The sequence below is a fragment of the Oncorhynchus nerka genome, linkage group LG11 (assembly GCF_034236695.1).
Source record: "Oncorhynchus nerka isolate Pitt River linkage group LG11, Oner_Uvic_2.0, whole genome shotgun sequence".
Classification (NCBI taxonomy): domain Eukaryota; kingdom Metazoa; phylum Chordata; class Actinopteri; order Salmoniformes; family Salmonidae; genus Oncorhynchus; species Oncorhynchus nerka.
The window spans coordinates 65,648,751-65,663,438 of record NC_088406.1 but is presented as its reverse complement, the minus strand read 5'-3'; the positions used below and the strand labels follow the sequence as shown (position 1 = coordinate 65,663,438).

Sequence of the window (14,688 nt, the reverse complement as noted above, 5' to 3'; positions counted from 1 at the left end):
AGAGAAACTGAGAGAGGGAGAACAAAAGGGAGTGTGTGAGAGAGAAAGAACGAGGAAATAGATGTTGTGGTTGGCTGAGAAGGAGAGGGGAGAGAGAATTGATATCCGTTAGAGCGCTTGTCATCAGTATCAGACTACGCACAGACACTTAAAAGACAGGCCTCCTCCATCCATCCCTCTCTCCGTTCCTCCCCGTCATTCGCACTGCTCATAGTTGACCACACCATGGTATATTGAAACCACTGCCCTCCTCCTTCCTCTAACTCAGTCCAACACCACACATCCTTCTAAACCACGTGGAATAACCATAGAATGTTTATTGTGCTTCGCTAATAGCAAATGGTTGTTTATGTGTGTGTGTGTGAACATGTGTAACATTATATGAAAGACAGCATTTACGCCAGTCAGCACCAAAACACTCAAGACATGGAAAAGAGCATTTACTTATAATATTTAATTTAGTAATATTCTGGAAAACTACATTTAACAGCAGGCAAGGGTTTTTACCTGAATTGTTCACAGCCTAAACCAACAGACAGTGTCATGCATGTGTAGCTGGGAAATGTGGTCATGACACTGGTCAGGTTATGGGATTTTTGCACTGGGCTAAAATCATTAAATACAGTATTTCGCTTCCTGAGATGAGGGGGATCGTTTTACAATTCCTGGACAGAATATTTTTGAATACATCGGTATGAATTATCTTCATACTTGATTCCTGTGCTTTAAAATAGAATAGAACAAGCGTATGAGAGAGAGGAACGGAGGGCGGTAGAGAGTTCACAACCCCTCTCCACACTTTGCCCTCTTTTCCCTCTCCATGTTCTTCCCACTCTTTCTCTCTCTCCTCTCAGGCGCGCCTCAGTCTGATCCTGAGTCAGAACTGGGTGGGGTCGAGGCCACCTCCTCTAGTTCATCTGAACCCTGAGAGAGAGATGGGGGGAGAGAGAGAGAGAGAGGGTAAAAGAAGAGGTGTGAACATGATTAAACAAAACAATTGTCTGAAATGCCATACTTGTAGCAAAATGTTTTATATGTGAAGTACATTGTGTGTGTGTGCATATGTGTCCTCACCTTGCGTTTGCGTTTGCCCTTGCCTCTGTCTGACTCTGAGGAGCTCTCTTCGCTGGAGATAAACTCCCTGCTCTTAAAGCTGTCGTTTCCTGTTGTCCTCTCCCTCTCTCGCTCCCTCCCTCCACCAGACGTCCCCTTCTTCTTCTTCTCATCACTCTTCCCTCCCTTCTTTTTCCTCTCCCTGAACACATGAGAAAGAAGAAGTGATAGATTAAAGACATGATAAATAAGCAAACATTCAGACAAAAATACTTCAAATATGATGCACCTTTTGCTGTTATGTTTAGCAAAACTCTTTCATGATAATCTACGATACTGTAAGGACCGACGCTGGAGACGAGAAGCAAGTACAGGGAGTGAACATTGAATGAAACATGGACAGGAAAAGAAAATGGACAGCGTCTGGACAGGGGAAAACAAAACGGCAATAATGCTGACACGGGGAACAAACTGAGGAGCAGACAGATATAAAGGGGCAATCAACAAAGTAAAGGAGTCCTGTTGAGTCCAATGAGCGCTGTTGCGAGTAATGATGGTGACAGGTGTACGTAATGACGGGAGCCCTCGAGCGCCAGAGAGGGGAAGCGGGAGCAGGCGTGACAGAAACCTAGTCCTGGATTAAAAGCATGTTCAATGGAGAATCTCAATTAGAAATGATTTCTAGTCTAGCAGTATGCTTAATCTGTGTCTGGGAAACCACCCCACGTTATATATACTGCAAATGATGTACAAGTAGTGCATCAATTGTATCTACACTCTTCGAAAAAAAGGTTCTGGATAGAACCAAAAAGGGTTCTAGTACTTGCTTCATATTCATAGGTTGCACCTCCGTCACTCGGTGGTGCCATAGTGGTGCCCTAATGTGGTGATAAGCCCAGTCATTCTGGACAGAGGCTAACTACTGTTAGGTTTAAATTACATTACAGTGCCTGGAAATACAATGACATTGCTAAAGTAGTCACATATTTAGTAGGAAACAACTTTGCCAGCATTATCATGTTGTCAAATTGACTTTAGACAGATTGCAATGTTGTCATTAGCTAGCAAAGTTTGTCAAAAATAGCTAGCAATGCTAACATTAGCGAGCTAAAATCCGGTGGCCTCTCCTCAATCTTAGCCAGCTAGCTAGCTGCATCTAAAGTCAATCTGGAGACATCGAAATGATAACAAAAGGTTTTCCTACTAAATATTTGTCTCTATATAAAGGTTCTATATAAAACCCTTTGTAGAGTTGTTTGATCAGAACCCAAGGGCTTCTTCTCACTGAATCAAAATTGGTTCCATATAGAACCCTCGGGTTTCCTACAGGATTCTATATGGAACCAACTTCGGTTCTCTTTTGAATCTTAATCAATCAATCAAATGGATTTATAAAGCCTTTTTTTTACATCAGCCAATGTTACAAAGTGCTATACAGAAACCCAGCTTAAAACCCCAAACAGCAAGAAATGCAAATGTATTTGTATTTATTATGGATCCCCATTAGCTGCTGCCTGGGGTCCAGCAAAATTAAGGAAGTTTATACAATTTTAAAAACATTACAATACATTCACAGATTTCACAACACACAGTGTGCTCTCAGGCCCTTACTCCACCACTACCACATATCTACAGTACTAAATACATGTGTATGTATAGTGTGTATGTTATCATGTGTGTGTGTGTATGCATGTGTCTGTGCCAATGTTTGTGTTGCTTCACAGTCCCCGCTGTTCCATAAGGTGTTTTTTTAATCTGTTTTTTAGATAAAATGTTACTGCTTGCGTCAGTTACTTGATGTGGAATAGAGTTCCATGTAGTTATGGCTCTATGTAGTACTGTGTGCCTCCGATAGTCTGTTCTGGACTTGGGGACTGTGAAGAGACCTCTTGTGGCATGTCTTGTGGGGTATGCATGGGTGTCCGAGCTTTGTGCCAGTAGTTTAGACAGACAGCTCTGTGAATTCAACATGTCAATACCTCTCATAAATAAAAGTAGTGATGAAGTCAATCTCTCCTCCACTTTCAGCCAGGAGAGATTGACATGCATTTTATTAATTTTAGCTCTCCGTGTACATTCAAGGGCCAGCCGTGAAGCCCTGTTCTGAGCCAATTGCAATTTTCCTTAGTCCTTTTTTGTGGCACTTGACCACACGACTGAACTGTAGTCAAGGTGCGACAAAACTAGGGCCTGTAGGACCTTCCTTGTTGATAGTGTTGTTAAGAAGGCAAAATGTTGCTTTATTATAGACAGACTTCTCCCCATCTTAGGTACTACTACACTACTGCATCAATATCTTTTGACCATGACAGTTTACAATCTAGGGTTACTCCAAGCAGTTTAGTCATCTCAACTTGCTCAATTTCCACATGATTTATTACAAGATTTAGTTGAGGTTTAGGGTTTAGTGAGTGTTTTGTTCCAAATACAATGCTTTTAGTTTTAGAAATATTTAGGCTAACTTAATCCTTGCCACCCCCTCTGAAACTAACTGCAGCTCTTTGTTGAGTGTTGCAGTCATTTCAGTCGCTGTAATAGCTGACGTATAGCGTTGAGCCATCCGCATACATAGACACTCTGGCTTTACTCAAAGTCAGTGGCATGTCGTTAGTAAAAAAGGGGAAAAAAGCAAGGGGCCTAAACAGCTACCCTGGGGAATTCCTGATTCTAAATGGATTATATTTGAGAAGCTTCCATTAAAGAACATCATCTATGTTCTGTTAGACAAGTAACTCTTTATCCACATTATAGCAGGGGGTGTTAAGACTTAACACATACGTTTTTCCAGCAGCAGACTAGAATCGATAATGTCAAAAGCTGCACTGAAGTCTAACGAGACAGACCCACAATCATTTTATCATCAATTTCTCTCAGCCAATCATCAGTCATTTGTGTAAGTTTTATGCTTGTTGAGTGTCCTTCCCTATAAGCATTCTGAATTTATGTTATCAATTTGTTTACTGTCAAATAGCATTGTATCTGGTCAAACACAATTTTTTTCCAGAAGTTTACTAAGGGTTGGTAACAGGCTGATTGGTCGGCTATTTGAGCCAGTAAAGGGGGCTTTACTATTATTGGGTAGCGGAATTACTTTAGCTTCCCTCCAGGCCTGAGGGCACATGCTCTCTAGTAGGCTTAAATTGAAGATATGGCAAATAGGAGTGGCAATTATCCTCAGTAATTTTCCATCCAGATTGTCAGACCCTGGTGGCTTATCATTGTTGATAGACAACAATCATTTTTTCACCTCTTCCATACTGACTGCAAGGAATTCAAAAGTACAATTCTTGTCTTTCATAATTTGGTCCAATATACTTGGATGGGTAGTGTCTGCCTTTGTTGCTGGCATGTCATCCCTAAATTTGCTTATCTTGCCAATGAAAAAGTCATTAACCTGTCTGGGAACGGGGTTCCGCTAGCAGAACCCCTCGCCAACAGCCAGTGAAATTGCAGGGCGCCAAATTCAAACAACAGAAATCTCATAAATCAAATTTCTCAAACATACAAGTATTAGGCACCATTTTAAAGATACAATTCTCGTTAATCCAGCCAGTGTCTGATTTCAAAAAGGCTTTACAGCGAAAGCTCCACAAACGATTATGTTAGGTCACCACCAAGTCACTGTCACGTTCGTCATACGAATGAGACCAAGGTGCAGCGTGGTATGAGTACATTCTTCTTTATTTAAAGATTGAAACACTGAACAAACTAACAAAATAACAAAACGAACCATGAAGCTATATGAATAGTGCAGACAGGCAACTAAACATAGAACAAGATCCCACAAACACCAAAGGGAAATGGCTACCTAAATATGATCCCCAATCAGAGACAACGATAACCAGCTGCCTCTGATTGGGAACCATATCAGGCCACCATAAACATACAAATACCTAGACCTATACAAAACCCTAGACATACAAAAACCCTAGACAATACAAAACCCCTAGACAATACAAAAACTAGCATATCCACCCTAGTCACACCCTGACCTAACCAAAATATAAAGAAAACAGAGAAAGAAAACAAAAATAAAGACAACAGATTTTTTAAAAACTTTACGAAAAAGCATACCATGCAATAATCTGAGTACGGTGCTCAGAGCCCAAACCAGCCAAAGAAATATCCGCCATGTTGTGTAGTCAACATTAGTCAGAAATAGCATTATAAATATTCTCTTACCTTTGATGATCTTCATCAGAATGCACTGCCAGGAATCCCAGTTCCACAATAAATGTTTGATTTGTTTGATAAAGTTCATCATTTATGTCCAAACACCTCCTTTTGTTAGCGCGTTTAGTATACAAATCGAAACTCACGAGGCACGGGCAAGTCCAGCAGAAAGGTCGGACAAAAAGTCCAAAAAGTTCTGTTACAGTCCGTAGAAAGATGTCAAACATAGTATAGAATCAATCTTTAGGATGTTTTTATCATAAATCTTCAAAAATGTTCCAACCGGACAATTCCTTTGTCTGTAGAAAAGCAATGGAACTTAGGTCGCTCTCACATGACTGCGCGTCACGAGCCCGTGGCTCTCTGCCAGACCTCTGACTCATTCCCCTCTCATTCAGTCCCCCTTCACAGTAGAAGTCTGAAACAACGTTCTAAAGACTGTTAACATCTAGTGGAAGGCGTAGGAAGTGTAAGATTACCAAAATATCCCACTGTATCTTCAATAGGGGCTGAGTTGAAAAACGACCAACCTCAGATTTCCCACTTCCTGGTTGGATTTTTTCTCAGGTTTTTGCCTGCCATATGAGTTCTGTTATACACAGACATCATTCAAACAGTTTTAGAAACTTCAGAGTGTTTTCTATCCAATACGACTAATAATATGCATATATTAGCATCTGGGACTGAGTAGCAGGCAGTTTACTCTGGTCATGCTTTTCATCCAAAAGTGAAAATGCTGCCCCCTATCCCAATGAAGTCTTAAAGGAGTTTGCAATATCAGTGGGCTTTGTAATGAATGAGCCATCAGTTAGCTTTTTTCCCCAAAATGTCATATAAGGTGCCCCAAAGCTTTTTACTATAATTCTTTCTATAATTTTTCTTTGTTTCATAGTGTAGTTTATTTTTTCGTTAGTTTAGTCACATGATTTCTTAATTTGCAGTACGTTTGCCAATCAGTTGGGCTGCCAGACTTAATTGCCATACCTTTTGTCTCATCCCTCTCAACCATACAATTTTTCAATTCCTCATCAATCTAAGGGGATTTAACAGTTTTTACAGTCATTTTCTTAATGGGTGCATGCTTATTAGTAACTGGAATAAGTATTTTCATAAATGTGTCAAGTGCAGCGTCTGGTTGCTCCTCAATACACACCACAGACCAGTAAATATTCTTTACATCATCAACATATGAATCACTACAAAATGTCTTGTATGACCTCTTATACACTATATTAGGCCCAGCCATTGGAACTTTGGTTTTCCTAGATATGGCTATTATATTGTGATCACTACATACTATGGATTTGGATACTGCTTTAAAGCAAATATCTGCAGCATTAGTAAAGATGTGATCAATACATGTTGATGATTTAACTCCTGTGCTGTTTGTAACTACCCTGGCAGGTTGACTGACAACCGGATCCAGGTTGCAGGCACTGGTTACAGTGTGATGTTTTTTCCTTAGTGGGCAGCTTGATGATAGCCAGTCAATATTTAAATCACCCAGAAAATATACTTCTCTGTTGATATCATGTACATTATCAAGCATTTCACACATATTATCCAGATACTGACTGTTAGCACTTGGTGGTCTATAGCAGCTTCCCACAAGAATGGGCTTTAGGTGAGCCTGTAGCCATATTACCTCAACAGTATTTAACATTAGATCGTCTCTAAGCTTTACATGAATGTGGTGCTGAATATAGACTGCAACACCGCCTCCGTTGGCATTTGTCTTTTCGGTAGATGTTATAACCATGTATTGCTACCACTGTATCATCAAAGGTATTATCTAAGTGAGTTCCATCTGTTACAAGCAAGTTATTGACTTCATGGACCTTGTTTCTTTGGCTACATATTTTAATATGGGCTATTTTTAGCACTTTTATGGGTTGCTTGATTGTTTTTAATGCTTTACTGGGAAGCTTATCAGAGGTAGACTTACTCATGTTATTTACATTGGAGCTGATAGTGCAGGGTGAGCGGCATAAAGTGGTCTTCCTACTATTGCACACCGCCTCAGTGCTAACAGTGTAACTCTGGTTTATAGGCTCATGATTACGGCTTACAATAGCTGTAGGATAAACAGATGTATTCGGTGCAATTAGGGGTACATCAATTAAATGACATACATTGTGTTCTTTACAATGCCCCTAAAATCATGTACATTTGATGCAGCATTATGACGACTCATTGTCACAATGTTAGGGATTAACCGAGCTGGTGTCACGACCGTCAGAAGAAGTGGACCAAAGCGCAAGGTGGTGAGCGTACATTTTCTTTATTTTAATGAATTTACATTTACATTTAAGTCATTTAGCAGACGCTCTTATCCAGAGCGACTTACAAATTGGTGCGTTCACCTTAAGACATCCAGTGGAACAGCCACTTTACAATAGTGCATCTAAATCTTTTAAGGGGGTGAGAAGGATTACTTTATCCTATCCTAGGTATTCCTGAAAGAGGTGGGGTTTCAGGTGTCTCCGGAAGGTGGTGATTGACTCCGCTGTCCTGGCGTCGTGAGGGAGTTTGTTCCACCATTGGGGGGCCAGAGCAGCGAACAGTTTTGACTGGGCTGAGCGGGAACTGTACTTCCTCAGTGGTAGGGAGGCGAGCAGGCCAGAGGTGGATGAACGCAGTGCCCTTGTTTGGGTGTAGGGCCTGATCAGAGCCTGGAGGTACTGAGGTGCCGTTCACCTCACAGCTCCGTAGGCAAGCACCATGGAATTCAATACTTTGTAGAGACACCTTTTGCAGCTATTACAGCTGCAAGTCTCTTGGGGTATGTCTCTATAAGCTTGGCACATCTAGCCACTGGGATTTTTGCCCGTTCCTCAAGGCAAAACTACTCCAGCTCCTTCAAGTTAGATGGGTTCTTCTTTAAGTCATGCCACAGATTCTCAATTGGATTGAGGTATGAGATTTGACTAGGCCATTCCAAGACATTTAAATGTTTTCCCTTAAACCACTCGAGTGTTGCTTTCGCTGTATGCTTAGGGTCATTGTCCTGCTGGAAGGTGAACCTCCGTCCCAGTCTCAAAGCTCGGGAAGACTGAAACAGGTTTCCCTGAAGAATTTCCATGTATTTAACACCATCCATCATTCTCTCAATTCTGACCAGTTTCCCTGCCGATGGAAAAACACTGTGGGGATGGTGCTCTCGGGGTAATGAGGAAGTGTTGGGTTTGCGCCAGACATAGCGTTTTCCTTGATGGCCAAAAAGCTCCATTTTAGTCTCATCTGACCAGAATACCTTCTTCAATATGTTTGGGGAGTCTCCCACATGCCTTTTGGCAAACACCACATGTGTTTGCTTATTTCTTTCTGGCCACTATTCCGTAAAGCCCAGCTCTGTGGAGTGTACTGCTTAAAGTGGTCCTATGGACAGATACTCCAATCTCCGCTGTGGAGCTTTGCAGCTCCTTCGGGGTTATCTTTGGTCTCTTTGTTGCCTCTCTGATTAATGCCCTCCTTACCTGGTCTGTGAATTTTGGTTGGTGGCCCTCTCTTGGCAGGTTTGTTGTCGTGCCATATTCTCACCATTTTTTAATAATGGATTTAATGGTGCTCCGTGGGTAGTTCAAAGTTTATTTTTAAATTTTTAGAACCCAACCCTGATCTGTACCTGTTTGGAAAGCTCATTGGTCTTCATGGTGTCGCTTGCTTGGTGGAGCCCCTTACTTAGTGGTGTTGCAGGCTCTGGGGCCTTTCAGAACAGGTGTATATATACTGAGATCATGTGACATATCATGTGACACACAGGTTGACTTTATTTAACTAATTATGTGACTTCTGAAGGTAATTGGTTGCACCAGATCTTATTTAGGGGCTTCATAGCAAAGGGGTGAATACATAATACATTTTTTATTTTTGGAAACAAATTATATTTTTAATTTCACTTCAAACAATTTGGACTATTTGGTGTATGTCCATGACATGAAATCCAAATAAAAATCAATTTAAATTACAGGTTGTAAAGCAACAAAATACAAAGGAGGATGAATACTTTTACAAGGAAGTATTGACATTAAAGTTAAATAACAATCAAATGATAATTTGAAATAAAATATTCATTTTCAAATAATGAATGTCGCCAACAAAACAAAGAAACGACCGTGAAGCTTACAAGGGCAATAGTGCCTCTAACAAAGATAACTTCCCACAATAGCAAAAGGGAAAAAGGCTGCCTAAGTATGATTCCCATTCAGAGACAACGATAGACAGCTGTCCCTGATTGAGAACCATACCCGGCTAAAACATAGAAACACAAAACATAGAAATCAGAACATAGAATGCCCACCCAAATCACACCCTGACCAAACCAAATAGAGACATAAAAAGGCTCTCTAAGGTCAGGGCGTGACAGCTGGTCTTGGATCATTGTTTCAACGCAGCCTTGAAATGCGTGGACAGAGTTCAGGAGCCAAGATGATATGGATGGACTCCGTCATTCCTGTGGAGTATCTTCTGTTTCAGGTGTAAAAGTTATCAATAAAAGTGACTCCAGCAGAGCTACAGTAGTCTTTTAGCCAGATGTGTAATGCCAGCAGTCTTCTGAATCTTTCACACCCGCGGCCCAACGATGGTACTGGACCTGAAATTATTTTAATGCTAAAATCAGTTCTTTAAAATCCATTTTCAAATGTTCCAAGCTAGCCCTCCTGATGTCGTTTGACCCCACATGGACTACGACAGTGTCAGCTCCCGGCATCTGTGGTAGAACAGTTGGAAGCAGCCTTGTTATGTTCTGTACTCGTGCTCCTGGGTTGCACAGGGTTTTTGCCTTGGGAACCGAGATGTTTCCCACCATAGAGCTGCCTATGATGACAGCTGGTGATGTTGAATGGGCCGGTCTCTCAGGCAGCCTCACGGTCTGGTGAGGCTGGGAGCTCCGAGGATCTGAACACAAGGTAGAAGCCACCGGAGAGGGAGACAGAACAGAGGACGAAGACGCAGCTACCTCCAGATAGGTTCTTGATTGGGAACCCACCCAGGACGAAGGCGCTGGAACCTCTGGATCCAGGGCGGCAAATCTGTTTTTGGTCTGTGTCAGTTCCGGGCTCAACATCTCATGGAGACCACCATTGCCAGAGGACACCTTCTTCGACGTCCAAGGCGAGTGACGTAACTCCATGGCTGGTTGGTTGGGTCGAGAACAGTTCCGTTCTCTGGGAAAGGGGGAGATCCCTTCGGGGATGTAACCCTGCCAAGCACCGGCCAGTCGGCTGTGGAGAGCCGCGACATGGCGGCGAAACTACCACCAGACCAGAGCGGCTTCCGGCTACTGGGGTGGAAGAAAAATAAAAAGTTGGTGGACGTGGGTTCCCCAGTAGCTTATGTAGGTTTGCTACTTGCTTGCCAAGAGTAGCTGCTTCGCTCCTGTTGTCCTCCGCAAGCAGTTGCTACATTGAAAGTCAGCGCGGTCCACATTGTCCCGGAACAAAGCAAAGTAAACACAGTTCCTGCATTAGATAGCCGCCTCCATTTGAGCCCGCCGAGCCAGCTAGGCTAGCTGGTCTCTCCTTCTATACGGAATCTGGCAGGATCCCGGGATAGATAGCGGCACTCACAGCAATTTAGCACAACAGAGCCGCAGGATTCAAAATAAAATAAAGGTATATAAAAACACTGTCAGCTTTTAAACCGAGGTCTATAGTTCAGGTTTTGGTGTAGATGTAGATGTAGAAGCCATGTACAGTGCATTCGGAAAGTATTCAGACCCCTTCACTTTTTCCACATTTTGTTACATTATAGCCATATTCTAAAATGGATTAAATTGTTTTCCCCCTCATCAATCTACACACAATACCCCATAATGACATAGCAAAAACAGGTTTTTAGAAAATGTTGCAAATGTATAAAAAAATGTAAAACTAAAATATTACATTTACATAAGTATTCAGTACTTTGTTAAAGCACCTTTGGCAGTGATTACAGCCTCAAGTCTTCTTGGGTATGACGCTACAAGCTTGGCACACCTGTATTTGGGGAGTTTCTCCCATTCTTCTCTGCAGATCCTCTCAAGCTCTGTCAGGTTGGATGTGGAGTGTCGTTGCACAGCTATTTTCAGGTCTCTCCAGAGATGTTTGATCGGGTACAAGGACATTCAGAGACTTGTCCTGAAGCCACTCTTGAGTTGTCTTGACTGTGTGTTTAAGGTCGTTGTCCTGTTGGAAGGTGAACCTTCTCCTCAGTCTGAGGTTCTGAGTACTGGAGCAGGTTTTCATCTCTGTACTTTGCTCCGTTCAGCTTTCCCTCGATCCTGACTAGTCTCCCAGTCCCTGCCACTGAAAAACATCCCCACAGCATGATGCTGCCACCACCATGCTTCACCGTAGGGATGGTGCCAGTTTCCTCCATACATGACACTTGGTATTCAGGTGAAAGAGTTCAATCTTGGTTTCGTCAGACCAGAGAATCTTGTTTCTCATGGTCTGAGGGTCATTTCGGTGCCTTTTGGCAAACTCCAAGCTGGCTGACTTTTTTTTAAAGCTTACAACGCAACAGAATGTGGAAAAGGTGAAGGGGGTCTGAATACTTTCCGAATGCACTATATGAAGCAAGCATAGAACCCTTTTTGGTTCTATCCAGAACCTTTTTTTGTAAGAGTGTAGTATGTACAGTCGGAAGTTTACATACACTTAGGTTGGAGTCATTAAAACTCGTTTTTCAACCACTCCACAAATTTCTTGTTAACAAACGATAGTTTTGGCAAGTCAGTTAGGACATCTACTTTGTGCATGACACAATTAATTATTCCAACAATTGTTTAAAGACAGATTATTTCACTTATAATTCACTGTATCACAATTCCAGTAGGTCAGAAGTTTACATACACTAAGTTGACTGTGCCTTTAAACAGCTTGGAAAATTCCAGAAAATGATGTCATGGCTTTAGAAGCTTCTGATAGGCTAGTTGACATCATTTGAGTCAATTGGAGGTGTACCTGTGGATGTATTTCAAGGCCTACCTTTAAACTCAGTGCCTCTTTGCTTGACATCATTGGAAAATATAAAGAAATCAGCCCAAAAAAAATGGTTGACCTCCACAAGTCTGGTTCATCTTTGGGAACAATTTCCAAACGCCTGAAGGTACCACGTTCATCTGTACAAACAATAGTTTGCAAGTATAAACACCATGGGACCACGCAGCCGTCATGTCGCTCAGGAAGGAGACGCGCTCTGTCTCCTAGAGATGAACGTACTTTGGTGCGAAAAGTGAAAATCAATCCCAGAACAACAACAAAGGGCCTTGTGAAGATGCTGGAAGAAACATGTACAAAAGTATCTATATCCACAGTAAAACGAGAACTATATCGACGTAACCTGAAAGGCCGCTCAGCAAGGAAGAAGCCACTGCTCCAAAACCAGACTATGGTTTGCAACTACACATAAAGCACGGGGGTGGCAGCATCATGTTGTGGGCGTGCTTTGCTGCAGGAGGGACTGGTGCACTTCACAAAATAGATGGCCTCATGAGGGAGGAAAATTATATGGAGATATTGAAGCAACATCTCAAGAAATCAGTCAGGAAGTTTAAGCTTGGTCTCAAATGGGTCTTCCAAATGGACAATGACCCCAAGCATACTTCCAAAGTTGTGGAAAAAGGACAACAAAGTCAAGATATTGGAGTGGCCATCACAAAGCCCTGACCTGAATCCTATAGAAAATTTGTGGGCAGAACTGAAAAAGCATGTGCGAGCAAGGAGGCCTACAAGCCTGACTCAGTTACACCAGCTCTGTCAGGAGGAATGGGCCAAAATTCACCCAACTTATTGTGGGAAGGTTGTGGAAGGCTACCCTAAACATTTGACCCAAGTTAAACAATTTAAAGGCAGTGCTACCAAATACTAATTGAGTGTATGTAAACTTCTGACCCACTGGGAATGTGATGAAAGAAATAAAAGCTGAAATAAATAATTCTCTCTACTATTATTCTGACATTTCACATTCTTAAAATAAAGTGGTGATCCTAACTGACCTAAAACAGGAAATTCTTACTAGATTAAATGTCAGGAATTGTGAAAAACTGTCAAAAACTGTATTTGGCTAAGGTGATTGTAAACTTCGGACTTCAACTGTAGGTGTTTAACAGGGACATGATACTGTACTTTTTGGAGGGGGCAGAGGATCCTCCTCCACTCTCTCTGTACTCCCTCATCGCTACCTCATAGTCCTTCTTCGCCTCCTCCGCTTTCCCATCCCACTCCTGACAGACAGAGAGAGAAAAGGGTAGAGGGAGAGAGAAAGGGAGAGACAAAGAGAGAGAGAGAGAAGGAGATGGGAATGGGGCGGAGAAAAAGAAAGACAGAGATAGTCAATAAGTCAACAAGATGTATATTACAATGAACTACATTTTCACACACTAATGAAAGGGAGAGCAAAAGAAAGACAAGAGGGAAGGATGAGAGGAGGACAATTGCAATACTGGTATCTCTCTCTCTCCCTCCCTCTCCCCCTCCCTCTCTCATACCACTTTTTGCTCCTTCCCCAGTTCCCTCCACATCTCCCCGGCCCTCTTGGAGATCTCTGTGATGGATATCCCAGGGTGCTCTGCTTTGATGCTCTCGCGGCTCGCGTTCAGCCACAGGAAATAGGCGCTCATCGGCCTCTTGGGGGCGCCACTGTCCTTCGGCTTCTTCTGGGGAGAGAGAGTAAAGGAGGGAGAAGGGAGAAAAGGGGGAGGGAGAGAGGAAGGGAAGAGGGAGAAAAACAGAGGTGAAGGTAGAGAAAGAGAGGAAAGAGGAAAAATAAGGAGAGAGGTTGAGCGATAGAAAGGAAGGGAGGGTTAATTTCAGATGAGGTACTTAGTTTTACCTCTCCTCCCTCTCTCTCCTCCCTCCTTTACCTTGCGTGGTTTCCTCTCCTTCACCACTTTGGCCTTCTTGGCTGGTCTCTTCTTCTTTTCTCTGTCACTGTCTCCCCCCTCTGCACTGCTGTCACTGGCTGATGCCTTACTGTCATACCTGAGAGAGAAGGAAAGAGAAAGAGAGAGCGAGACGGGGAGGGGGGAGAGAAAGAGAAAGTGTGAGAGTGAAATAAAGGAGGCAAGTGAGAGAGAGGGAGGCAGGATGAGAAGAGAGAAGGGAATGTGATTGACTGATAAAAAGTGGTAAAGATAAGGGAGTGATGGATTGAAAACGAATACGTACTCTTCCGCTATGTCATCTTCCTCCTCTCCAGGGTTAAAAGACTCATCTGGAAGACAAGAGAAAAAACTGTGATTGGCCCTGCCTCATGTCACTCACCGCTCTCACCCTCTGAACTAACTGACTGACAATCGGTTGAATTATTTGAGTTCCATTTCGTTACGTTTTTTTCTGTGACCCCAATGTGCAGTTACTCTAGAGATAAATCAGGTCAAGCCCGAACTGTGTGATGTAGTAAGGAGTTGTAGTCTCCAACAGGCCAATATTATACACTGTTTAGTGCAGTAAACATGGTAATTAACTACAATGACCA

At 42.4% G+C, this 14,688-nt stretch overlaps 1 protein-coding gene across 2 annotated transcripts in view; it reads right to left on the bottom strand.

Moving 5' to 3' along the window:
- Positions 1-434: 434 nt before the first annotated feature.
- Positions 435-14,688, bottom strand: part of ssrp1b (structure specific recognition protein 1b) — a 22,574-nt gene continuing 8,320 nt past the window's right edge. The window contains exons 14-19 of one of the 2 annotated variants that reach the window (XM_065024773.1): positions 14,379-14,424; positions 14,075-14,192; positions 13,700-13,864; positions 13,338-13,435; positions 1,075-1,255; positions 435-924 (exon numbers count right to left, since the gene is read on the bottom strand). In XM_065024773.1, the coding sequence (XP_064880845.1) occupies positions 862-924; positions 1,075-1,255; positions 13,338-13,435; positions 13,700-13,864; positions 14,075-14,192; positions 14,379-14,424 (671 nt within the window). In that variant the 3' untranslated portion in view covers positions 435-861. Of the gene's footprint in view, positions 925-1,074; positions 1,256-13,337; positions 13,436-13,699; positions 13,868-14,074; positions 14,193-14,378; positions 14,425-14,688 lie in introns of both variants that reach the window. The other variant, XM_065024771.1, reaches the window with a different exon arrangement.